The sequence below is a fragment of the Coregonus clupeaformis genome, chromosome 6 (genome assembly GCF_020615455.1).
Source record: "Coregonus clupeaformis isolate EN_2021a chromosome 6, ASM2061545v1, whole genome shotgun sequence".
In the NCBI taxonomy this organism is placed as follows: domain Eukaryota; kingdom Metazoa; phylum Chordata; class Actinopteri; order Salmoniformes; family Salmonidae; genus Coregonus; species Coregonus clupeaformis.
The window spans coordinates 17,072,797-17,098,804 of NC_059197.1; the positions used below are offsets into that span (position 1 = coordinate 17,072,797).

Below are 26,008 nucleotides of genomic sequence, written 5' to 3' on the forward strand. Positions count from 1 at the left end.
AGTCGGTTTATTGCCTTACCACTCAAACGCGCCCTTTTGAGTGGCAGTGATCAAGACCACTGGGAACTCTGAAAAATAACGAGGTGAAGTCATGACGTCAGTGATCTTCAGGTTGAAAGTCGGGGCTCGAGTTGCCAGAGTTTCCGACGTGGAATTCCAAATTGGATGACTTGTTCAAAATATACTTTTTTTCCGAGTTACCAGTTGTTTCATGTAAGCCTCTCAAACGTCATATCCTGTTTGTGCGCGTGTGGAGGGTTGCTGTTCTGTCTGGTTTGGACGGGGCCTGGCCTGCTGATAGAACTGAAGCACCAGCAATAACAGGGAACTGAAGGTAAAAGCAAAAAAAAAAATTACGTCAAAGGGAGAAGAATAATACCGAAAAAGGAATACATATGAATTGTAATTCCAAAACATAACGATTTGTAATTCTTTAAAAGTTGACTAGTCGCAACTAACGTACAATTCGCGAATACACCCGACCATTCCGTTTTACTATCTTGCTACAGTACGTTAATTAACTAACCTGCGACAACACGCCGCCGTTGTGGGAAGAAAAACAAGCTCTGCGAGCATTCGTTGGTGGTTTTTTGGAGGCTGTTTGATGACTGGCAGATGTCAATTCATTTAGTAAACATCAGTCATTGGTAACTAGGTAAGCTTGCTAGATGGCTAGCTAACCGGCCATTGTTCACAGCAGGTCTGGCAGAGGCAAACTGAGTTCGAAGAGCGTGTTAACGAACCATTATCCAGGTGTCATTGTTGTTAATTGACCCACACCTCCATGCAGTTTTATCTGGCAACAACATTATGACTGGGGCAGGTGTAGATATCGACCTAGCCAATTAAACTGAACTCCTCGATGTACGATGAGTTGAGTCGGCTAATATCGACCCAGGGTCACTGCTCGACGAAACGTTACTCTGAAAAGGCCCGGGCATTTGAGGCTTGCCCGCTTCAGTTGAAGTAGCCTAATGTGTGTTTAATGCAGTAACGTTATTTAGCTAAGTTATATCACCCACAACCTAGTTTTTCTTTTAAAAGTCTATCCGTTTTTGAATTTGTACCAATGCAAGTGGCTATTCCATTATCAAAATTAAGCCATTAAATAGTCCACAGATTTACACTTGATTAGTTTAATATTATATTTGGAATTGACTAAGTGGAAGGGATCCATTGGATTTAATCTCTGCAAACAATACAGTTCAAACAGACACATCAGTCACTTGTGTGTAATGTCAGGCCCCTCCCACTGTTTATAGTTTTATTGTGGTAACAGATCAACATTGAACATTTGACTACTCCTCTCCCATCACCCAATAGAATATTGTTACATCAGTGTAGCCTAGCCTGTAGCAGAACATGTTGTCCATTGTATGTTTCTAGGAAATGATATCATGCTGGTTCCCCTGTGGGGAGGCAGGTAGCCTAGCGGTTAAAGGAACATTTCACCCAAAGACATTTGGTATTTGTTTCATTAGTCTCTATTTAGAAAATTGTATATCTTGAAATCTTGATTGCTGACATGCAAAACATTTTGGGACTTTATCAACAATGGACTAATAGGTTTTGGGTGGAGTTTTCCTTTAAGAGCTTTGGGCTACTAACCAAAGGTCGCTGGTTCGACTCCCCGAGCTGACTAGGTGAAAAATCTGTCGATGTGCCCTTGAGCAAGGCACGTAACCCTAATTGCTCCTGTAAGTCGCTCTGGATCAGTGCGTCTGCTAAATGACAAATGTATAATGTTATGCTATTTCTGCCATCTTGCCATGATCGTGCTGCTGGGAAGCAGAATGTTTAGGATCCCCACAGACGTCTGACCTATTAGTAGATGTAGGGAAAAGCTCATCCTCAAAAGCGGAACAACTTTAGGTCTAATCTGAGATTTGACACTGCAGTGTTCAGGCATGTTGCCCATCCCTTGGATCAAAATACCCCCCCCAGTCAAAAGTTTGGACACACCTACTCATTCAAGGGTTTTTCTAGATTTTTACTATTTTTTACATTGTGGAATAATAGTGAAGACATTAAAACTATGAAATAACACATATGGGATCATGTAGTAACCAAAAAAGTGCAAAACAAATATTTTTTTTGTTGAGATTCTTCAAATAGATGACAGCTTTGCACACTCTTGGCATTCTCTCAACCAGCTTCACCTGGGATGCTTTTCAAACAGTCTTGAAGGAGTTCCCACAAATGCTGAGCACTTGTTGGCTGCTTTTCCTTCACTCTGCGGTCTAACTCATCCCAACCCATCTCAATTGAGTTGAGGTCGGGTGATTGTGGAGGCCAGGTCATCTGATGCAGCATTCCATCACTCTCCTTCTTGGTAAAATAGTCCTTACACAGCCTGGAGGTGTGTTGGGTCATTGTCCTGTTGAAAAACAAATTATAGTCCCACTAAGCCCAAACCGGATGGGATGGTGTATCGCTGCAGAATGCTTTGGTAGCCATGCTGGTTAAGTGTGCCTTGAATTCTAAATAAATCACAGACCGTGTCACCAGCAAAGCACCCCCACACCATAACACCTCCTCCTCCATGCTTTACGGTGGGAACTACCCATGCGGAGATCATCTGTTCACCCACACCGCGTCTCACAAAGACACGGCGGTTGGAACCAAAAATCTCAAATTTGGACTCCAGACCAAAGGACAGATTTCCACCGGTCTAATGTCCATAGCTCGTGTTTCTTGGCCTAAGCAAGTCCCTTCTTCTTATTGGTGTCCTTTAGTAGTGGTTTATTTGCAGCAATTCAACCATGAAGGCCTGATTCACACAGTCCCCTCTGAACAGTTGATGTTGAGATGTGTCTGTGACTTGAACTCTGTGAAACATTTATTTGGGCAGCAATTTTAAAAGTTCTTGAAATTGTCCTTATTGACTGACCTTCATGTCTTAAAGTAATGATGGACTGTCGTTTCTCTTTGCTTATTTGAGCTGTTCTTGCCATAATATGGACTTGGTCTTTTACCAATTAGGGTTATCTTCTGTATACCCCCCTACCTTGTCACAACACAACTGACTGGCTCAAATGCAATAAGAAGGAAATAAATTCCACAAATTAACTTTTAAGAAGGCACACCTGTTAATTGAGATGCATTCCAGGTGACTACCTCATGAAGCTGGTTGAGAGAATGCCAAGAGTGTGCAAAGCTGTCATCAAGGCAAAGGATGGCTACTTGAAGATTCTCAAATATACAATATTTTGATTTGTTTAACACTTATTTGGTTGCTACATGAATCCATATGTGTTATTTCATAGTTTTGATGTCTTCACTATTATTCTACAATGCAAAAATAAAGAAAAACCCTTGAATGAGTTGGTGTGTCCAAACTTTTGACTGGTACTGTATATATCTTTTTTAAAGGAACTCAGTCCAGCTTTTAAGTCTTTAAAGTTGTAATAGAATGCACAAGGTGCAATTTCAAAATTGGGTCATCAGTTCCTCTGGTCATGTTAGTCATTGCATACAAATGCATACACATTTTGTTACGTTACAGCCTTATTCTAAAATTGATTAAATACTTTTTTCTACACACAATACCCCATAATGACAAAGTGAAAACAGGTTTTTAGAAATGTTTGCACATTTATTAAAAATAAAAAACAGATACTTTATTTACGTAAGTATTTATACCCTTTGATATGAGACTCGAAATTGAGCTCAGGTGTATCCTGTTTCTATTGATCATCCTTGAGATGTTTCTACAACTTGATTGGAGTCCACCTGTGGTAAATTCAATTGATTGGACATGATTTGGAAAGGCATACACCTGTCTATTTAAGGTCCCACAGTTGACAGTGCATGTCAGAGCAAAAACCAAGCCATGAGGTCGAAGGAATTGTCTGTAGAGCTCCTTGGCAGGATTGTGTCGATGCACAGATCTGGGGAAGGGTACCAAAATATTTCTGCAGCATTGAAGGTCCCCAAGAACACAGTGGCCTCCATCATTCTTAAATGGAAGAAGTTTGGGACCACCAAGACTCTTCCTAGAGCTGGCTGCCCGTTCAAACTCAGGGAGATGACCAAGAACCCGATGGTCACTCTGACAGAGCTCCAGAGTTCCTCTGTGGAGATTGGAGAACCTTCCAGAAGGACAACCATCTCTGCAGCACTCCACCAATCAGGCCTTTATGGTAGAGTGGCCCGACGGAAGCCACTCTTCAGTAAAAGGCACCTAAAGGACTCTCAGACCATGAGAAACAACATTCTCTGGTCTGATGAAACCAACATTGAACTCTTTGGTCTGAATGCCAAGTGTCACGTCTGGAGGAAACCTGGGACCATCCCTACGGTGAAGCATGATGGTGGCAGCATCATGCTGTGGGGATGTTTTTAAGTGGCAGGGACTGGGAGACTAGTCAGGATCGAGGGAAAGATGAACGGAGCAAAGTACAGAGAGATCCTTGATGAAAACCTGCTCCAGAGTGCTCAAGGCCACCGACTGGGGTGAAGGTTCACCTTCCAACAGGACAACAACCCTAAGCACACAGCCAAGACAACGCAGGAGTGATTTCGGGACAAGTCTCAATGTCCTTGAGTGGCCCAGCCAGAGCCCGGACTTGAACCCGATCGAACATCTCTGGAGAGAAAGTAGCTTTTCAGTAATACTCCCCATCCAACCTGACAGATCTTGAGATGATCTGCAGAGAAGAATGGGAGAAACTCCCCAAATACAGGTGTGCCAAGCTTGTAGCGTCATATCCAAGAAGACTCAAGACTGTAATCGCTGCCAAAGGTGCTTCAACAAAGTTCTGAGTAAAGGGTCTGAATATATATATATATATATATATATATATATATATATATTTTTTTTTTATGGGGTATTGTGTGTAGATTGATGGGGGGAGAACAATTTAATCTATTTTAGAATAAGGCTGTAACTAAACAAAATGTGGAAAAAGTCAAGAGGTCTGAATACTTTCCGAATGCACTGTACAATAGAGAGCTATTTATAACTTGTCAGAAATGTCCAGATCAACTAGCCCATGTCAGCTGTTTTTTTATTTAGGTTTTTTAGCCCATAGATATTGTTGTAATTGGAATGTCACAGGAATACACATTAGACATGGCAAAATGTAGAGAACTGCAATAAAATTGGCTTTAAAACTTTACACATTTCTTTGCACCCCATGACAAAATGTGTAGAATTGCAGGAAATAAGCTTTTAACCTACAAAAATATTTGATAGTATGGTGACCGGGAGTGCTGCCAGCCTGTGCCAGGGCAAGCTGCGACCGGTGGCTGCTGGGCTCTAACTGTGCAGAGCTGGCTGCAGAACAGACACAGACCCAACATTGTCTGGTGATGAGGATTCACATACACACATCCAGGAGGTGACCAGAAAGGGGAGTCAGTCAACAGACTTGTCGGTTTATTGACAAACATGTCAACCTTGATGATCAAATATTTTGCTCTCCTCACTTTACACCCGCATACCTGTAAAGGCATCCGCATGCTTCCCATCCAAAACAGTTCGGAATAGTTAGTGCATATTTTATGACAACATTTTGTGACGTTTTTGTTCGTTTTGGCCTTCGGCAAGGGTTTTTACTTGAGGCAAGCAGAAGTCTACACCCCTTCATCGGTGATTGGTCAACTGTAGGGATTCTTCAATGAAGTGTTTGTTGTCATTCAACAATATACGACTCATTTTCATGCACATTTTGTCACTTGAGAAATACTGTACCAAACATCCTATTTAGGTGTAAAATTGTGAGACTAAGATCTACTCTGCAAAAACCTCAAAATTAATGACGGATTTCTTGAGTCATCTTACATTAATTCTGATTATTTTGAGGAAGCCTTAAGAGGCTGCATTTCTGTTTACAATCCTCAGCAGTTCTCCAGTGGAAGTAGGGCAATTCCATGGTAACAGAATTACGTAGACTTCGATTTTTCACTTTAAAATGTATACCTAACAAAAACCATTAATTTAGAAGTTTAACAAACAATAGAACCATGCCCAAGGACTACTTTTAACAATTTCCACTGAAAATGTTACAAAAACACATTTACAGGAAGAACTGTGCAGATACAACATTTGCTAACTGTATAAAACTGAGGGAGATTTTACTGTAATTCTGTTACCAAACTTTGCATCTGCACAGTTTTTCCAGTAAGTGTGTTTAGAAAATGTATTTACTATGTAAATTGTTCGAAGCAGTCATTGTGCATAGAGTTGAATGTTTTTTTTTGGCATACATTTTAAAGTGAAAAGTCTCCACATAATTCCGTTACCTTGAAATTTCCCATTATTTAAAAAGAAAAAAGTGTCAGAATTGCATTAAGAGTGTATGTGCTATCCCTTACTTTACCGTTGTACAGGTGAGGTAATCAGAACCTAGTAGCCTACAGGGATTTGTAGTCTTTGTAGTCTTTGGGTGGGCTGCCAAAGTATGTTTTTCGGTCGCCTACGTCCAACAAGTTATTTGTATTATCATTACTTTTCGTTATGGAAAAACACTAGGTGTAAACTTAAACGACTAAAACAAAATATATAAGTATGTAGAAAAGATAATGGAGCTATATATTTTTTAATCAGATCATCTTTGAGAACTAACAATCACCAAAATAAAAGGTAGACAGGGAGAATAGAACATTCCAAAAACCAAGTAATTTAGCAGTATTCATTTTGTTATGTTTGAGCAAAAGAACACTGCATTATCCATGGCAAAATGCATAGAATTGCAGGAAATTTTAGAAATTTGTAGAATTGCAGGAAATTGTCTTTAAAATGCCAAAATGTATCTGCAGCGCCAAGATGGGGGCCTCTAAAACGTTGTCTCGACGGCCGACCACGCCCCCTGCCACGCCCACCACCTAAGCCCCTTTTTGATCCAGTAAAAACCCTGGCCTATTTACCTGGTTGTTAAATGAAACCGGGCACGGAAAAAGTGTAACAGTGTTTTTCCTATCTGACTGTGCCTCTAATTTCAAGTTTACATTACACACATCTTGGAAAAGTTACATTTATGTCATCGTCATGCGGGCATTAATTTTCCATTGTCATACACCTACATGGTGCAATGTTTTCATGATCATCATTAAAGAGTATTCAGTTGTTTTCATATATTTTTTTAAATAATTAACAATGAAAGTGGATCCTCTTTCAATTGTGGCTAATTTCTTGGTATCTTTGTGTTCTTTCTGTCCCCCAGGCATTGTGAGACATTTTCGTCAGAGACACATCTGACGCCCTTCGCCAACAGTCACAGCTCCCCTTCCCCCTAATTCCCCTGTGACCCACCCTGAGCCCCAGCAGTCCTCCGCCGCAGCATGAACGACATCAGTGTGGTCAGAGAGGGCTGGCTCCATAAGAGGGGTGAGCTGAGCTTCACTCGTCTGTTCTCACTGTGTCTGTTAGGCTTTTTAGGACACTCTGTGTCCACTTTACTCACAATTAGTTAAACATAAACCCTAATATGTATGGCTCATGTGCCTCTCTTCCCCCCTCTCTCTTCCATTCCTCTCTCTCTTCCATCCCTCTCTCTTCCATCCCTCTCTCTTCCCCTTTCTCTTCCATCCCTCTCTCTCTTCCATCCCTCTCTCTCTTCCATCCCTCTCTCTCTTCCATCCCCTCTCTCTTCCATCCCCTCTCTCTTCCATCCCTCTCTCTCTTCCCCCTCTCTTATGCCCTTCTTCCATCCCTCTAACCCCCCGCAGGAGAGTACATTAAGACGTGGAGGCCGCGGTACTTCATCCTGAAGAGTGATGGCTCCTTCATCGGCTACAAGGACAAGCCAGAGATGACGTCCGACCACAGCCTCCCACCCCTCAACAACTTCTCTGTGGCAGGTTGGTCTCTGTCATTTCTGGGACAACTGGAGTCTGGTGGTACTTGGATGATGATTAGAGTTGCCTGGTCGGGTGCACACAGATTGTCTCTCTCTCAATAGTTTCTCTTTGATTCCTTGTGTCCGTCAGCAGGAAGAAGTGTTTCCTCTCCTTGAATCCTCTTCTCACTTTTTAAGCTGATGTTTTGAGGAGGTGTAGAGAAGATGGGAAGAGAGGAATGGATGGAAGACTATTAAGATTCACCCGATGTCTTCAGTAGCACATTCCAACACCTCTCTATTACTCCCTGTCTGCAGAGTGCCAGCTGATGAAGACGGAACGGCCCAGGTCCAACACGTTTGTCATCCGCTGCCTACAGTGGACCACAGTCATAGAGCGCACCTTCCATCTGGAGAGTAACGAGGAAAGGTGAGAACGGAAAGGTCCAGAGGCAGGGACAACAAGTAAAGTAAATGTTTTTTTTGTCTTTGTAAGTTGGGCAATGCCCTCCTTCTCCAAGTTGTATTATTTTTACTTCACCAACTTTCAGGATTAGAGGTCTGTAATTAGTGACCTCACTAGTCACCCTCATCCCCACCGTATCCACACACACACACTCACAGACAATGTAGATTCATCTCTTTTGGGCTTGAAGTGATCTACATTTAACCCCCTCTCCCCTTCCAGGGAGGAATGGATGCGGGCGATCCAAGCGGTGGCCAACGGCCTGAAGACGCGAGAGGAAGAGGCGCCCATGGACATCACGTTTGGCTCCCCCAGCGACTGCAGCAGCATGGAGGAGATGGAGGTGGTCATGTCCAAGTCCCGCAACAAGGTGGTCAGTGTCCTCCTGTCCCCCTACCAACCTAGCAGACCTGTCAATTGTCCTGTCCCCTACAAACCTGTCAGTGTCTTCCTGTCCCCTACCAACCTAGCAGACCTGTCAGTGTCCTCCTGTCCCCTACCAACCTAGCAGACCTGTCAGTGTCCTCCTGTCCCCTACCAACCTAGCAGACCTGTCAGTGTCCTCCTGTCCCCTACCAACCTAGCAGACCTGTCAGTGTCCTCCTGTTCCCCTACCAACCTAGCAGACCTGTCAGTGTCCTCCTGTTCCCCTACCAACCTAGCAGACCTGTCAGTGTCCTCCTGTTCCCCTACCAACCTAGCAGACTTGTCAGTGTCCTCCTGTTTCCCTACCAACCTAGCAGACCTGTCAGTGTCCTCCTGTTTCCCTACCAACCTAGCAGACCTGTCAGTGTCCTCCTGTCCCCCACCAACCTAGCCGACCTGTCAGTGTCCTCCTGTTTCCCTACCAACCTAGCAGACCTGTCGGTGTCCTCCTGTTCCCCTACCAACCTAGCAGACCTGTCAGTGTCCTCCTGTTCCCCTACCAACCTAGCAGACCTGTCAGTGTCCTCCTGTTTCCCTACCAACCTAGCAGACCTGCAGTGTTATCCTGTCCCCCTACCAACCTAGCAGACCTGTCAGTGTCCTCCTGTTTCCCTACCAACCTAGCAGACCTGTCGGTGTCCTCCTGTTCCCCTACCAACCTAGCAGACCTGTCAGTGTCCTCCTGTTTCCCTACCAACCTAGCAGACCTGTCAGTGTCTTCCTGTTTCCCTACCAACCTAGCAGACCTGTCAGTGTCCTCCTGTTCCCCTACCAACCTAGCAGACCTGTCAGTGTCCTCCTGTTCCCCTACCAACCTAGCAGACCTGCAGTGTTATCCTGTCCCCCTACCAACCTAGCAGACCTGTCAGTGTCCTCCTGTTTCCCTACCAACCTAGCAGACCTGTCAGTGTCCTCCTGTCCCCCTACCAACCTAGCAGACCTGTCAGTGTCCTCCTGTTCCCCTACCAACCTAGCAGACCTGTCAGTGTCCTCCTGTCCCCTACCAACCTAGCAGACCTGTCAGTGTCCTCCTGTTCCCCTACCAACCTAGCAGACCTGTCAGTGTCCACCTACGCCTGTCAGTGTCCTCCTGTTCCCCTACCAACCTAGCAGACCTGTCAGTGTCCTCCTGTTTCCCCTACCAACCTAGCCGACCTGTCAGTGTCCTCCTGTTCCCCTACCAACCTAGCAGACCTGTCAGTGTCCTCCTGTTTCCCTACCAACCTAGCAGACCTGTCAGTGTCCTCCTGTTCCCCTACCAACCTAGCAGACCTGTCAGTGTCCTCCTGTTTCCCTACCAACCTAGCAGACCTGTCAGTGTCCTCCTGTCCCCCTAACAACCTAGCAGCTCTGTCAGTGTCCCCCTACCAACCTAGCCGACCTGTCAGTGTCCTCCTGTTCCCCTACCAACCTAGCAGACCTGTCAGTGTCCTCCTGTTCCCCTACCAACCTAGCAGACCTGTCAGTGTCCTCCTGTTTCCCTACCAACCTAGCAGACCTGTCAGTGTCCCCCTACCAACCTAGCCGACCTGTCAGTGTCCTCCTGTTCCCCTACCAACCTAGCAGACCTGTCAGTGTCCTCCTGTTTCCCTACCAACCTAGCAGACCTGTCAGTGTCCTCCTGTTTCCCTACCAACCTAGCAGACCTGTCAGTGTCCTCCTGTTCCCCTACCAACCTAGCAGACCTGTCGGTGTCCTCCTGTTTCCCTACCAACCTAGCAGACCTGTCAGTGTCCTCCTGTTTCCCTACCAACCTAGCAGACCTGTCAGTGTCCTCCTGTTTCCCTACCAACCTAGCAGACCTGTCAGTGTCCTCCTGTTTCCCTACCAACCTAGCAGACCTGTCAGTGTCCTCCTGTTCCCCTACCAACCTAGCAGACCTGTCAGTGTCCTCCTGTTCCCCTACCAACCTAGCAGACCTGTCAGTATCCTCCTGTTCCCCACCAACCTAGCCGACCTGTCAGTGTCCTCCTGTTCCCCTACCAACCTAGCAGACCTGTCAGTGTCCTCCTGTTCCCCTACCAACCTAGCAGACCTGTCAGTGTCCTCCTGTTCCCCTACCAACCTAGCAGACCTGTCAGTGTCCTCCTGTTCCCCTACCAACCTAGCAGACCTGTCAGTATCCTCCTGTTCCCCACCAACCTAGCCGACCTGTCAGTGTCCTCCTGTTCCCCTACCAACGTAGCAGACCTGTCAGTGTCCTCCTGTTCCCCTACCAACCTAGCAGACCTGTCAGTGTCCTCCTGTTCCCCTACCAACCTAGCAGACCTGTCAGTGTCCTCCTGTTTCCCTACCAACCTAGCAGACCTGTCAGTGTCCTCCTGTTTCCCTACCAACCTAGCAGACCTGTCAGTGTCCTCCTGTTCCCCTACCAACCTAGCAGACCTGTCAGTGTCCTCCTGTTTCCCTACCAACCTAGCAGACCTGTCAGTGTCCTCCTGTTCCCCTACCAACCTAGCAGACCTGTCGGTGTCCTCCTGTTTCCCTACCAACCTAGCAGACCTGTCAGTGTCCTCCTGTTTCCCTACCAACCTAGCAGACCTGTCAGTGTCCTCCTGTTTCCCTACCAACCTAGCAGACCTGTCAGTGTCCTCCTGTTTCCCTACCAACCTAGCAGACCTGTCAGTGTCCTCCTGTTCCCCTACCAACCTAGCAGACCTGTCAGTGTCCTCCTGTTCCCCTACCAACCTAGCAGACCTGTCAGTATCCTCCTGTTCCCCACCAACCTAGCTCGACCTGTCAGTGTCCTCCTGTTCCCCTACCAACCTAGCAGACCTGTCAGTGTCCTCCTGTTCCCCTACCAACCTAGCAGACCTGTCAGTGTCCTCCTGTTCCCCTACCAACCTAGCAGACCTGTCAGTGTCCTCCTGTTCCCCTACCAACCTAGCAGACCTGTCAGTATCCTCCTGTTCCCCACCAACCTAGCCGACCTGTCAGTGTCCTCCTGTTCCCCTACCAACCTAGCAGACCTGTCAGTGTCCTCCTGTTCCCCTACCAACCTAGCAGACCTGTCAGTGTCCTCCTGTTCCCCTACCAACCTAGCAGACCTGTCAGTGTCCTCCTGTTTCCCTACCAACCTAGCAGACCTGTCATTGTCCTCCTGTTCCCCTACCAACCTAGCAGACCTGTCAGTGCTCTTTGTGTTTGTCCAACAGCCCTCCTCTAGATGTGGCTGCTTTTGTCCATTAGAAACTCTGCATCCTAGTTCTGAGTATCTCCTCCTTAGTAACAATACCTCATCACAGCTGGTTTACCATCTCCCTATGTGACCTGGGTCATTGTGTGCGTCTTCTGCTCTATTCTCTGCCCGTTCTTCATCTAAAACCTTTGTGCAGGTCTATGTAAGCTCTTAATTACTTATACGCAGTAATTGTCATGGTCAAATTAATCCTGTCATCCAAACTGTCTCGAATAAGACTGAGATCTGAACCCTCATGGTGTTTGTCTCCCCCCCCAACAGACCATGAGTGACTTTGACTACCTGAAGCTGCTGGGGAAAGGGACGTTTGGTAAGGTGATCCTGGTAAAGGAGAAGGCCACAGGGATGTACTACGCCATGAAGATCCTGAGGAAAGAAGTCATCATCGCTAAGGTGACCATTTGGCATATAAGGAAATGACAGTCGCTCAGACAGAGGCGTCCAAAGTGGTTTCTTATAAGTGCACTACTTTTGACCAGGACCCATAGGGTGCTGGTTAAAAGTAGAGGTGCACTATATAGGGAAAAGGGTACCATTCTGTATGCAGCCAGACTAGTGTCCCAGATTCACAAAACCTTCTTAAGAAGACATTTCTTCTTAAATGCAATTTTTTTTCCTTAACTATAGATCTTAACAAGAAAGTTATGCAAAGTTGCTATTCCTCAAAAATGTTCTTGAAATGTTCTTGCGCTATTTCTTATGTTTCTCCTTAAGCAAAAAGTTAAGGAGAAATTAGAATCCTGAAAATGAAGTTATTGGAAATGTTCTTCATTCCAAGATGGATAAAACTCATGGCAGTGAGAGAATAAGCTAATGAAAGCAATTGAACATGTTTAATTCACTCACAAGCCTCATCTGAAGGTTTCAGTATTGATTATTTTAAACCCTAGAACATGTTTTAGAACAGTAATCGCACGACAAAATGTTTGATGGTTTTGATGACAATTTACATTTACATTTGAGTAATTTAGCAGACACTCTTATCCAGAGCGACTTACAGTAGTGAGTGCATACATTTTCATATTTGTTCGTACTGGTCCCCTGTGGGAATCGAACCCACAACCCTCTACCAAGTGAGCCACACCACGACTTGTCCACGGTTACTTCTTGGTTCTATTGTGGGTTCTTGAGTGGCTCAGAAGTCCAAGTCCAGCTCTGCACTGCTGGGTGTACAGTGAGGGGAAAAAAGTATTTGATCCCCTGCTGATTTTGTATGTTTGCCCACTGACAAAGACATGATCAGTCTAAAATTTTTATGGTATGTTTATTTGAACAGTGAGAGACAGAAAAACAAAACAAAAATCAGGAAAAACTCATGTCAAAAATGTTATAAATTGATTTTCATTTTAATGAGGGAAATAAGTATTTGACCCCTCTGCAAAACATGACTTAGTACTTGGTGGCAAAACCCTTGTTGGCAATCACAGAGGTCAGACGTTTCTTGTAGTTGGCCACCAGGTTTGCACACATCTCAGGAGGGATTTTGTCCCACTCTTTGCAGATCTTCTCCAAGTCATTAAGGTTTCGAGGCTGACGTTTGGCAACTCAAACCTTCAGCTCCCTCCACAGATGTTCTATGGGATTAAGGTCTGGAGACTAGCTAGGCCACTCCAGGACCTTAATGTGCTTCTTCTTGAGCCACTCCTTTGTTGCCTTGGCCGTGTGTTTTGGGTCATTGTCATGCTGGAATACCCATCCACGACCAATTTACAATGCCCTGGCTGAGGGAAGGAGGTTCTCACCCAAGATTTGATGGTACATGGCCCCGTCCATCGTCCCTTTGATGCGATGAAGTTGTCCTGTCCCCTTAGCAGAAAAACACCCCGAAAGCATAATGTTTCCACCTCCATGTTTGACGGTGGGGGTGGTGTTCTTGGGGTCATAGGCAGCATTCCTCCTCCTCCTCCAAACACTGCGAGTTGAGTTGATGCCAAAGAGCTCGAATTTGGTCTCATCTGACCACAACACTTTCACCCAGTTCTCCTCTGAATCATTCAGATGTTCATTGGCAAACTTCAGACAGGCCTGTATATGTGCTTTCTTGAGCTGGGGGACCTTGCGGGTGCTGCAGGATTTCAGTCCTTCACGGCGTAGTGTGTTACCAATTGTTTTCTTGGTGACTATGGTCCCAGCTGCCTTGAGATCATTGACAATATCCTCCCGTGTAGTTCTGGGCTGATTCCTCACCGTTCTCATGATCATTGCAACTCCACGAGGTGCGATCTTGCATGGAGCCCCAGGCCGAGGGAGATTGACAGTTATTTTGTGTTTCTTCCATTTGCGAATAATCGCACCAACTGGTGTCACCTCACCAAGCTGCTTGGCGATGGTCTTGTAGCCCATTCCAGCCTTGTGTAGGTCTACAATCTTGTCCCTGACATCCTTGGAGAGCTCTTTGGTCTTGGCCATGGTGGAGAGTTTGGAATCTGATTGATTGATTGCTTTTGTGGACAGGTGTCTTTTATACAGGTAACAAGCTGAGATTAGGAGCACTCCCTTTAAGAGTGTGCTCCTACTCTCAGCTCGTTACCTGTATAAAAGACACCTGGGAGCCAGACATCTTTCTGATTGAGAGGGGGTCAAATACTTATTTCCCTCATTAAAATGCTAATCAATTTATAACATTTTTGACATGTGTTTTTCTGGATTTTTTTGTTGTTATTCTGTCTCTCACTGTTCAAATAAACCTACCATTAAAACTATAGACTGATCATTTCTTTGTCAGTGGGCAAACTTACAAAATCAGCAGGGGATCAAATACTTTTTTCCCTCCCTGTATGTCTTTCCCTCATGGTGTGTTTTTGTGTGACGTGTTCCATCAGGATGAGGTAGCACACACGGTAACAGAAAGTAGAGTCCTTCAGAATACGAGGCATCCCTTCTTAACGGTGAGTTCCTAACTGACATCTAACCTTAATGAATACTGATTACAACATTTCACCAAGCAGCCACTTGATTCAAATGTGGTCACTAATTCTGACTGTGTCGTCCACACACACAGACACTAAAATATGCATTCCAAACACATGACCGGCTATGCTTTGTGATGGAGTATGCAAACGGAGGAGAGCTGTTCTTTCACTTGTCGCGGGATCGCGTGTTCACAGAAGACAGGGCACGGTTCTACGGTGCAGAGATTGTATCTGCGCTGGAGTACCTCCACTCACAGGACGTTGTCTACAGAGACCTTAAGGTAAAGGCTGCTTCCCTGTCTGTCTAACAAATGGGACTGACAATCTGGCTGATATTTCCCTGACTCACCCATACTTTTACACGTACCTCTTCACATTGAAAGTATATTCTCAAGACTAACATTTCTCACAATAGGAAATATGGGCTGTTTTCCTGGACCCAGATTAAGCCCGGTCTTTGACTAAAAGTGCTTCTGAATTAGTCCAGGGCTAGGCTCAAACCACAGACTGCATTAGAAGAGCACCAGCCTCTTGGTGAAAAGCCTGTGGTAGCCGTCATGTTAGCGGTGGCATTGTCTGCTGCTGACTCACTCACTCTTGTTCTCTCCTCTCTGTCTCTCATCTCTTTCTCTTCCAGCTGGAGAACTTAATGCTGGATAAAGATGGACACATAAAGATCACAGATTTTGGATTGTGTAAAGAGGGAATCACAGACGGAGCTACCATGAAGACCTTTTGTGGTACTCCAGAATATCTTGCACCTGAGGTAACTACAGCATAGTGAACAGAATCATACATTCCTGTAATGCTTTGAACAGTACATGGCAGTGTGTGCAGTTAACAATTTCAGATGCATTCCTTGCTGGTTTCTCATCTTGTCTTGGACTGGTTTCCAGTCAATAATTATCTATCCAGCAAAGAACGCTTAACATACAAAGTTAATAATTCTACTTTGCCATTGGAAAGTATATGATTATCAACTGAAATAGACAGCCGGACTGCAAATGTATGTATGTATATATATATATATATATATATATATATATATACATACATACACACACACACACACACACACACTCCACTCACCACTCACTCACTCACTCACTCACTCACTCACTCACTCACTCACTCACTCACTCACTCACTCACTCACTCACTCACTCACTCACTCACACTCTCTCTCTCTCTCTCTCTCTCTCTCTCTCTACCGGTCAAAAGTTTTAGAACACCTACTCATTCAAGGCTTTTTATTTTATTTTTACTATTTTCTACATTGTAGAATAATAGTGAAGATATCAAAACTATGAAATAACACATGGAATCATGTAGTAACTAAAAAAGTGTTAAACAAATCAAAAATATATTTTATATTTGCGATTTTTCAAATAGCCACCCTTTGCCTTGATGATGCACACTCTTGGCATTCTCTCAACCTGCTTCACCTGGAATGCTTTTCCAACAGTCTTGAAGGAGTTCCCACATAAACTGAGCACTTGTTTAACATTTGTTTAACACTTTTTTTGGTTACTACATGATTCCATATGTGTTATTTCATAGTTTTGATGTCTTCACTATTATTCTACAATGTAGAAAATAGTAAAAAAATTAAGAAAAACCCTTGAATGAGTAGGTGTGCTAAAACTTTTGACCAGGTGTGTGTGTGTGTATATATATTTTTTTGTCATTTAGCAGACGCTCTTATCCAGAGCGACTTGCATGAGCAATTAGGGTTAAGTGCCTTGCTCAAGGGCACATCGACAGATTTTTTACCTAGTTGGCTCGGGTTACTGGCACAACGCTCTTAACCACTAAGCTACCTGCCGCCCCCATATGTATGTGTATGTGTATATATAAATCTCTATATCTCACACACAGTGCATTCGGAAAGTATTCTGACCCCTTGACTTTTTCCCCATTTTGTTACATTACAGCCTTATTCTAAAATTGATTAAATTGATGAGGGGAAAAACAATCTACACACAATACCCCATAATGACAAAGCAAAAACAGGTTTTTAGAAATTGTAGCAAATTTAAAAACTGAAATGTCACATTTATGTAAGTATTCAGACCATTTAGACAGTAATAATATGCCATTTAGCAGACGCTTTTATCCAAAGCGACTTACAGTCATGCGTGCATACATTTTTTTTTTTTTTTTGTGTACTTTGTTGAAGCACCTTTGGCAGCGATTACAGCCTCGAGTCTTCTTGGGTATGACACTACAAGCTTGGCACACCTGTATTTGGGGAGTTTCTCCCATTCTTCTCTGCAGATCCTATCAAGCTCTGTCAGGTTGGATGGGGAGCGTCACTGCACAGCTATTTTCAGGTCTCTCCAGAGATGTTCGATCGGTTTCAAGCCCGGGCTCTGGCTGGGCCACTCAAGGATAGGGCTGGTGTGGTGACTGTATTACCGCCACACAGGTGGTCACGAGTCATGACGGCAGTCAAATTCCACATGACCGTTTAGTCACGGTAATTAGGCTTCTCCAAGCTCTGATGCTGCTGCTGGTCATTAGTAGCCTAGCAAACTTGATAACTGCCTGGTATTCAGCACTCTATTGTCACTTAATGAGAGCTCATATTGTGCAACATTTCTATAGGCTATGCAATTACGGGAGAAAACAGAGTGATGGCCACTAATAAAAAGACGAAGATCCCATCAGCTTTCTATAGGCTAGGCCTACTGTATTTATTTCTCAACTTTCCTAATATTAAGCACATTGCTTATATTTACAACAGGAGTATAGCCTACCTGGCTGGCATGAAAATAAACCACAGGGAAAAGTGTCCTCCATTCGGTATTTAAGTGCATAGATGACATGTATTTTTTCCCGCTGCACCTGTTTCGATACAGGTGCATGATAATGGTCCATTCTAAATCAAAACAAATACCACACATATATTATTTAGTATATGTAAAGACAAGATTAAATCAAGAATAGTCTGATGGGGTGACAATATTAGCCTATCACTTGTGAATTATGTATTGTCACTTGTGAATGATGCCCAGCATAAGAAACAATGCCTTTTTTTTGCCACATTTTCGAATCATAGTCACACACCTCATGTAGCCTAGCTCATAGGCCTATATGTTTTAATAAGGTTTGTATCACAACTAAAGTGGCCAAATAACTTCTTAATATTAAGCACAGTAATCCGCTTTACAAGGGGTGTAGAGCCAAACTTGCATATATAAGCAGCGCGTGAGTTTCAAGTTACGGGAAGATAATTCTCACCATAAATATGCACCTTTATATATAAAAGCATTACATGCATAATTGCATTTTCGGTCACTTTTGATAATGGTGTTTTCCGCTAATGGAACATTCGCACTTATAGCTTACTACCATGTGCGCATTGCTGCGCTTATAATGTGAAGAAATAGCCTAATAGTTTATCAACGTTTTACACTAAATGTTCTGATCTGTTGCGTCAGCCACATTGCGTAAAAAATGTTTTCTGATGCTAGTGGTTGTATTAATTTGGGATCTATCGCATCCCACAACTGTCCCAGACTATGTTTGGAATATTTATTTCTCGCACAGTATAGAATAGAACTACCTTTGTACTATGGGGGATAGTAGATTGACATAGGCTAGTGCTTTTGCTGTTCGTTAGGCCTACTCATCTTGTTGGCTGACGAAAAGTAAATGTGGACCGTTCTTCCAATATCTTCAATATGCACCTCGGAATTGGATAAGGACAGTTGTGTCCCCGGTGTGTCTGTCTTCACTTGTAGCCTGTGAGAAAGACCCGATCACGTGACGGAGAGCCATGTGAGTGAGAGACGCTTCGGATTGCGCAGCACACTCAGGGAGAAGGGCACAACGCAGCGCTCTGTGCCGCAAAAGGCATGGATTTTTTTAGTGTGCATTATGGCCACAAAGGGGATGCCGCCGTGAAATTCGAGACATTATCAAGTGCTTGTCAAATTGTGAATGAGAGACTATTGGAGTGTGTACAGCCTGCGCAAAAAAAACAAAGCAGAGTTCATGCCTTTCAAGCGACTTTTTTCAAATCATCATTAGTCTCATCATGCAGCCTTACAATGTATTAACAATCAAAACATAAAGCCCAATGTTTGTAAAACAACTAAAGTTACATGAATAACTCTAAATTAAGCATATAGAAGTATCTATTTCTTTGTTAACCGCTCAACACAGAATAGCCGCATGTGCGCACTCCCTCAAATCGTTTGTAGAAAATATTTATATTTATATGTTCAATTGTATTCTTTTATAATATACAATAATTTGACATAGCCATATAAGGACAACTCAGAGTATGCTAGTCTTTTCATCTGAAATAGACTACATTTTCTTCATATCATGCTTCTTTAGACCTGTCTAAAATAAATAATGGATTTATTGTGAAGGTGTAGGCTATATTACATGGATTTCTTAGACTTTTAAAATGGCTTGTAGGCTATTTGTGCAAGCCACAAGATGCTAAATGTGTTTATGTTAATTTAATTCAATTACAGTGAGACCGACAGTTTTTGCAATTTTGTGACCGCCACAGCCCTACTCAAGGACATTCGGAGACTTGTCCCGATGCCACTCCTGCGTTGTCTTGGCTGTGTGCTTAGGGTCGTTGTCCTGTTGGAAGGTGAACCTTCGCCCCAGTCTGAGGTCCTGAGCGCTCTGGAGCAGGTTTTCAGCAAGGATCTCTCTGTGTACTTTGCTCCGTTCATCTTTCCCTCGATCCTGACTAGTCTCCCAGTCCCTACCGTTGAATAACATCCCCACAGCATGATGCTGCCACCACCGTGCTTCACCGTAGGGATGGTGCCAGGCTTACTCCAGGTGTGATGCTTGGCATTCAGGCCAAAGAGTTCAATCTTGGTTTCATCAGACCAGAGAATCTTGTTTCTCATGGTCTGAGAGTCCTTTAGGTGCCTTTTGTCAAACTCCAAGCGGGCTGTCATGTGCCTTTTTATTGAGCATTTTGCTACACCCGCAATAACATCTGCTAAATATGTGTATGTGACCAATAAAATTAGATTTGATTTTAGGAGTGGTTTCCGTCTGGCCACTACCATAGAGGCCTGATTGGTGGAGTGCTGCAGAGATGGTTGTCCTTCTGGAAGGTTCTCCCATCTCCACTGAGGAACTCTGGAGCTCTGTCAGAGTGACCATCAGGTTCTTGGTCAACTCCCTGACCAAGGGCCTTCTCCCCCATTGCTCAGTTTGGCCGGGCAGCCAGCTCTAGGAAGAGTCTTGGTGGTTCCAAACTTCTTCCATTTAAGAATGATGGAGGCCACTATATTCTTGGGGACCTTCAATGCTGCAGAAATGTTTTGGTACCCTTCCCCAGATCTGTGCCTCGACACAATCCTGTCTCGGAGCTCTACGGACAATTATTTCGACCTCATGGCTTGGTTTTTGCTCTGACATGCACTGTCAACTGTGGGACCTTATATAGACAGGTGTGTGCCTTTCCAAATCATGTCCAATCAATTGAATTTACCACAGGTGGACTCCAATCAAGTTGTAGAAACATCTCAAGGATGATCAATGGAAACAGGATGCACCTGAGCTCAAGTTCGAGTCTCATAGCAAAGGGTATGAATATGTACAGTTGAAGTCGGAAGTTTACAGACACTTAGGTTGGAGTCATTAAAACTCGTTTTTCAACCACTCCACAAATGTCTTGTTAACAAACTATAGTTTTGGCAAGTCGGTTAGGACATCTACTTTGTGCATGACAAGTAATTTTTCCAACAATTGTTTACAGACATTATTTTACTTATAATTCACTGTATCACAATTCCAGTGGGTCAGAAGTTTACATACACTAAGTTGACTGTGCCTTTAAACAGCTTGGAAAATTCCAGAAAATTATGTCATGGCTTTAGAAGCTTCTGATAGGCTAATTGACATCATTTGAGTCAATTGGAGGTGTACCTGTGGATGTATTTCAAGGCCTACCTTCAAACTCAGTGCCTCTTTGCTTGACATCATGGGAAAATCTAAAGAAATCAGCCAAGACCTCAGAACAAAAATTGTAGACCTCCACAAGTCTGGTTAATCCTTGGGAGCAATTTCCAAACGCCTGAAGGTACCACGATGATCTGTACAAACAATAGTACGCAAGTCTGCTAAATGGCATATTATTATTATTATTATTATTATTATTATTATTATAAGTATAAACACCATGGGACCACGCAGCCGTCATACCGCTCAGGAAGGAGATGCGTTCTGTCTCCTAGAGATTAACGTACTTTGGTGCGAAAAGTGCAAATCAATCCCAGAACAACAGCAAAGGACCTTGTGAAGATGCTGGAGGAAACAGGTACAAAAGTATCTATATCCACAGTAAAACAAGTCCTATATCGACATAACCTGAAAGGCTGCTCAGCAAGGAACAAGCCACTGCTCCAAAACCGCCATAAAAAAGCCAGACTACGGTTTGCAACTGCACATGGGGACAAAGATCGTACTTTTTGGAGAAATGTCCTCTGGTCTGATGAAACAAAAATAGAACTGTTTGGCCATAATGACCATCGTTATGTTTGGAGGAAAAAGGGGGATGCTTGCAAGCCGAAGAACACCATCCCAACCGTGAAGCACTGGGGTGGCAGCATCATGCTGTGGGGGTGCTTTGCTGCAGGAGGGACTGGTGCACTTCACAAAATAGATGGCATCATGAGGAAGGAAAATTATGTGGATATTTTGAAGCAACATCTCAAGACAGCAGTCAGGAACTTAAAGCTTGGTCGCAAATGGGTCTTCCAAATGGACAATGACCCCTAGCATACTTCCAAAGTTGTGGCAAAATGGCTTAAGGACAACAAAGTCAAGGTATTGGAGTGGCCATCACAAAGCCCTGACCTCAATCCTATAGAAAATGTGTGGGCAGAACTGAAAAAGCATGTGCGAGCAAGGAGGCCTACAAACCTAACTAAGTTACACCAGCTCTGTCAGGAGGAATGGGCCAAAATCCACCCAACTTATTGTGGGAAGCTTGTGGAAGGCTACCCGAACGTTTGACCCAAGTTAAACAATTTAAAGGCAATGCTACCAAATACTAATTGAGTGTATGTAAACTTCTGACCCACTGGGAATGTGATGAAATTTGAAACCCCACCCTAACCCTAACCCTAACCCTAACCCTAAACCCTAACCCTAACCCTAACCCTAACCCTAACCCTAACCCTAACCCCCCCCCCTACCCCACCCCAAAAACAAACAAACATTGTAAAATGGTTATCCCACTGGCTATAAGGTGAATGCACCAATTTGTAAGTCGCACTGGATAAGAGCATCTGCTAAATGACGTACATGTAAATGTAATGAAAGAAATAAAAGCTGAAATAAATAATTCTCTCTACAATTATTCTGACATTTCACATTCTTAAAATAAAGTGGTGATCCTACCTGACCTAAAACAGGGAATTTTTACTAGGATTAAATGTCAGGAATTGTGAAAAACTGAGTTTAAATGTATTCCGCTAAGGTGAAAAAAAGTCTGAAAATGTATGCACTCACTAAGTGTAAGTCACTCTGGATAAGAGCGTCTGCTAAATGACTAAAATGTAAATGTGAAATGTATGTAAACTTCCAACTTCAACTATATGTAAATAAGTTAATCTGTTTTTTGCAAAAATTTATAAAAACCTGTTTTTGCTTTGCCATTATGGGGTATCGTGTGTAGATCGATAATATTTTTATTTTTTATTTAATCAATTTTCGAATAAGGCTGTAACATAACAAAATGTGGAAAATGTCAAGGGGTCTGAATACTTTCCGAATGCACAGTGCCTAAAATTGATTAAATTAAATTAATGACCCTTTTATTCAGTACTTTTTTGTTGAAGCACCTTTGGCAGCGATTACAGCCTCAAGTCGTCTTGGGTATGATGCTATAAGCTTGACACACCTGTATTTGGGGAGTTTCTCCCATTCTTCTCTGCAGATCCTCTCAAGCTTTGTCAGGTTGGATGGGGAGCGTCGCTGCACAAAAGTATGTGGACACCCCTTCAAATGAGTGGATTCAGCTATTTCAGCCACACCTGTTGCTGGCATGTGTATAAAATTGAGCACACATTTACATTACATTTACATTTACATTACATTTACATTTTAGTCATTTAGCAGACGCTCTTATCCAGAGCGACTTACAGGAGCAATTAGGGTTAAGTGCCTTGCTCAAGGGCACATTTACGTCATTTAGCAGACGCTCTTATCCAGAGCGACTCACAAATTGAGTGCGTTCACCCCTATAGCCAGTGGGATAACCACTTTACAATTTTGGGGGGTAGAAGGATTACTTTATCCTATCCCAGGTATTCCTTAAAGAGGTGGGGTTTCAAATGTCTCCGGAAGGTGGTGAGTGACTCCGCTTGTCCTGGCGTCGTGAGGGAGCTTGTTCCACCATTGGGGTGCCAGAGCAGCGAACAGTTTTGACTGGGCTGAGCGGGAACTATGCTTCCGCAGAGGAAGGGGAGCCAGCAGGCCAGAGGTGGATGAACGCAATGCCCTCGTTTGGGTGTAGGGACTGATCAGAGCCCGAAGGTACAGAGGTGCCGTTCCCCTCACTGCTCCATAGGCAAGCACCATGGTCTTGTAGCGGATGCGAGCTTCAACTGGAAGCCAGTGGAGTGTGCGGAGGAGGGGGGTGACGTGAGAGAACTTGGGAAGGTTGAACACCAGACGGGCTGCGGCATTCTGGATGAGTTGTAGGGGTTTAATGGCACAGGCAGGGAGGCCAGCCAACAGCGAGTTGCAGTAGTCAGACGGGAGATGACAAGTGCCTGGATTAGGACCTGTGCCGCTTCCTGTGTAAGGCAGGGTCGTACTCTCCGGATGTTGTAGAGCATGAACCTGCAGGAGCGGGTCACCGCCTTGATGTTGGCGGAGAACGACAGGGGTGTTGTCCAGGGTCACGCCTGGGCTCTTCGCACTCTGGGAGGAGGACACAGCGGAGTTGTCAACCGTGATGGCGAGATCATGGAACGGGCAGTCCTTCCCCGGGAGGAAGAGCAGCTCCGTCTTGCCAGGGTTCAGCTTGAGGTGGTGATCCGTCATCCATACTGATATGTCTGCCAGACATGCAGAGATGCGATTCGCCACCTGGTTATCAGAAGGGGGAAAGGAGAAGATTAGTTGTGTATCGTCAGCGTAGCAATGATAGGAGCACGGCCATGTACTCTCCATAGACAAACCTTGGCAGTAGAATGGCCTTACTGAAGAGCTCAGTGACTTTCAACGTGGCACTGTCATAGAATTCCACCTTTCCAACAAGTCAGTTTGTCAAATTTTCAACTGTAAGTGATGTTATTGTGAAGTGGAAATGTCTCGGAGCAACAACGGCTCAGCCGCCAAGTGGTAGGCCACACAATCTCACAGAACAGGACTGTTGAGTGCTGAAGCGTGTAAAAATCGTATGTCCTCGGTTGCAACACTCCCCACCGAGTTCCAAACTGCCTCTGGAAGCAACATCAGCACAATAACTGTTCGTCGCACACAAGCTTAAGATCACCATGCGCAATGCCAAGTGTCGGCTGGAGTGATGACTCACGCTTTTCCATCTGGCAGTCCCGACGGGCGAATCTGGGTTTGGCGAATGCCAGGAAAACGATACCTGCCCGAATGCATAGTGACAACTGTAAAGTTTGGTGGAGGAGGAATAATGGTCTGGGGCTGTTTTTCATGGTTCGGGTGTCCACATACTTTTGGTTATGTAGTGTAGGTAATTGTTTACATTGCATCAGAGGTAGAGACAGTTCATTGGCTTCCACAGAATTGGATTTGCTATTTCTCTTTTTCAGTTCTCTCCCCCTCTCTCTCTCGCTCTCTCTCCCCCTCTCCCCCGCTCTCTCCCTCTCTCTCCCCCTCCCCCTCTCCCCCTCCCCCTCTCCCCCTCTCCACCAGGTATTAGAGGACAATGACTATGGCCGAGCGGTGGACTGGTGGGGTCTGGGTGTGGTCATGTACGAGATGATGTGCGGTCGACTGCCCTTCTACAACCAGGACCATGAGCGGTTGTTTGAGCTCATTCTCATGGAGGAGATCGGCTTCCCCAAGAACCTGGCCCCCGAAGCCAAGGCTCTGCTTGCTGGCCTCCTCAAAAAAGACCCCAAGCAGAGGTAGGTGAATGGATTTGTGTGTTTCCAATGTCATTTTTTTTATATACACTGAAAAGAAATATAAGCACAACATGCAACACTTTCAAAGAGTTTACTGAGTTACAATTCATATAAGGAAATCAGTCAATTTAAATATATTCATTAGGCCCTCATCTATGGATTTCACATGACTGGGAATACAGATCAAATCAAATGTTATTTGCCACGTGCCAAATACAACACTTAGAGTGAAATGGTTACTTACAAGCCCCTAACCAACAATGCAGTTTTAAGAAAAATAAGTGATAAGTAAAAAATAATAAAAGAGCAGCAGTAAAATAAAATAACAATTGCGAGGCTATATACAGGGGGTACCGGTACAGAGTCAATGTGCGGGGGCACAGGTTAGTCGAGGTAATTGAGGTAATACAGTTGAAGTCGGAAGTTTACATGCACCTTAGCCAAATATATTTAAACTCAGTTTTTCACAATTCCTAACATTTAATCCTAGTAAAAATTCCCGGTCTTAGGTCAGTTAGGATCACCACTTTATTTTAAGAATGTGAAATGTCAGAATAATAGTAGAGAGAATGATTTCAGCTTTTATTTCTTTCATCACATTCCCAGTGGGTCAGAAGTTTACATATACTCAGTTAGTATTTGGTAGCATTGCCTTTAAATTGTTTAACTTGGGTCAAACATTTCGGGTAGCCTTCCACAAGCTTCCCACAATAAGTTGTGTGAATTTTAGCCCATTCCTCCTGACAGAGCTGGTGTAACGGAGTCAGGTTTGTAGGCCTCCTTGCTCGCACACACATTTTCAGTTCTGCCCACAGATTTTCTAAAGGATTGAGGTCAGGGCTTTGTGATGGCCACTCCAATACCTTGACTTTGTTGTCCTTAAGCCATTTTGCCACAACTTTGGAAGTATGCTTGGGGTCATTGTCCATTTGACCCATTTGCGACCAACCTTTAACTTCCTGACTGATGTCTTGAGATGATGCTTCAATATATCAACATAATTTTCCTTCCTCATGATGCTATCTATTTTGTGAAGTGCACCAGTCCCTCCTGCAGCAAAGCACCCCCACAGCATGATGCTGGTACCCCCGTGCTTCACGGTTGGGATGGTGTTCTTCGGCTTG

At 44.2% G+C, this 26,008-nt stretch overlaps 1 protein-coding gene across 1 annotated transcript in view; it reads left to right on the forward strand.

The window, feature by feature from the left end:
- Window positions 1–26,008, forward strand: part of LOC121567780 (RAC-beta serine/threonine-protein kinase) — a 34,621-nt gene continuing 8,613 nt past the window's right edge. Inside the window, exons 1-10 of the mRNA XM_041878057.2 lie at window positions 1–334; window positions 7,167–7,330; window positions 7,672–7,803; window positions 8,100–8,211; window positions 8,470–8,620; window positions 12,134–12,265; window positions 14,695–14,760; window positions 14,874–15,065; window positions 15,422–15,550; window positions 24,670–24,884. Of these exons, the coding sequence (XP_041733991.1) occupies window positions 7,285–7,330; window positions 7,672–7,803; window positions 8,100–8,211; window positions 8,470–8,620; window positions 12,134–12,265; window positions 14,695–14,760; window positions 14,874–15,065; window positions 15,422–15,550; window positions 24,670–24,884 (1,175 nt within the window). The 5' untranslated portion in view covers window positions 1–334; window positions 7,167–7,284. The remainder of the gene's footprint in view (window positions 335–7,166; window positions 7,331–7,671; window positions 7,804–8,099; window positions 8,212–8,469; window positions 8,621–12,133; window positions 12,266–14,694; window positions 14,761–14,873; window positions 15,066–15,421; window positions 15,551–24,669; window positions 24,885–26,008) is intronic.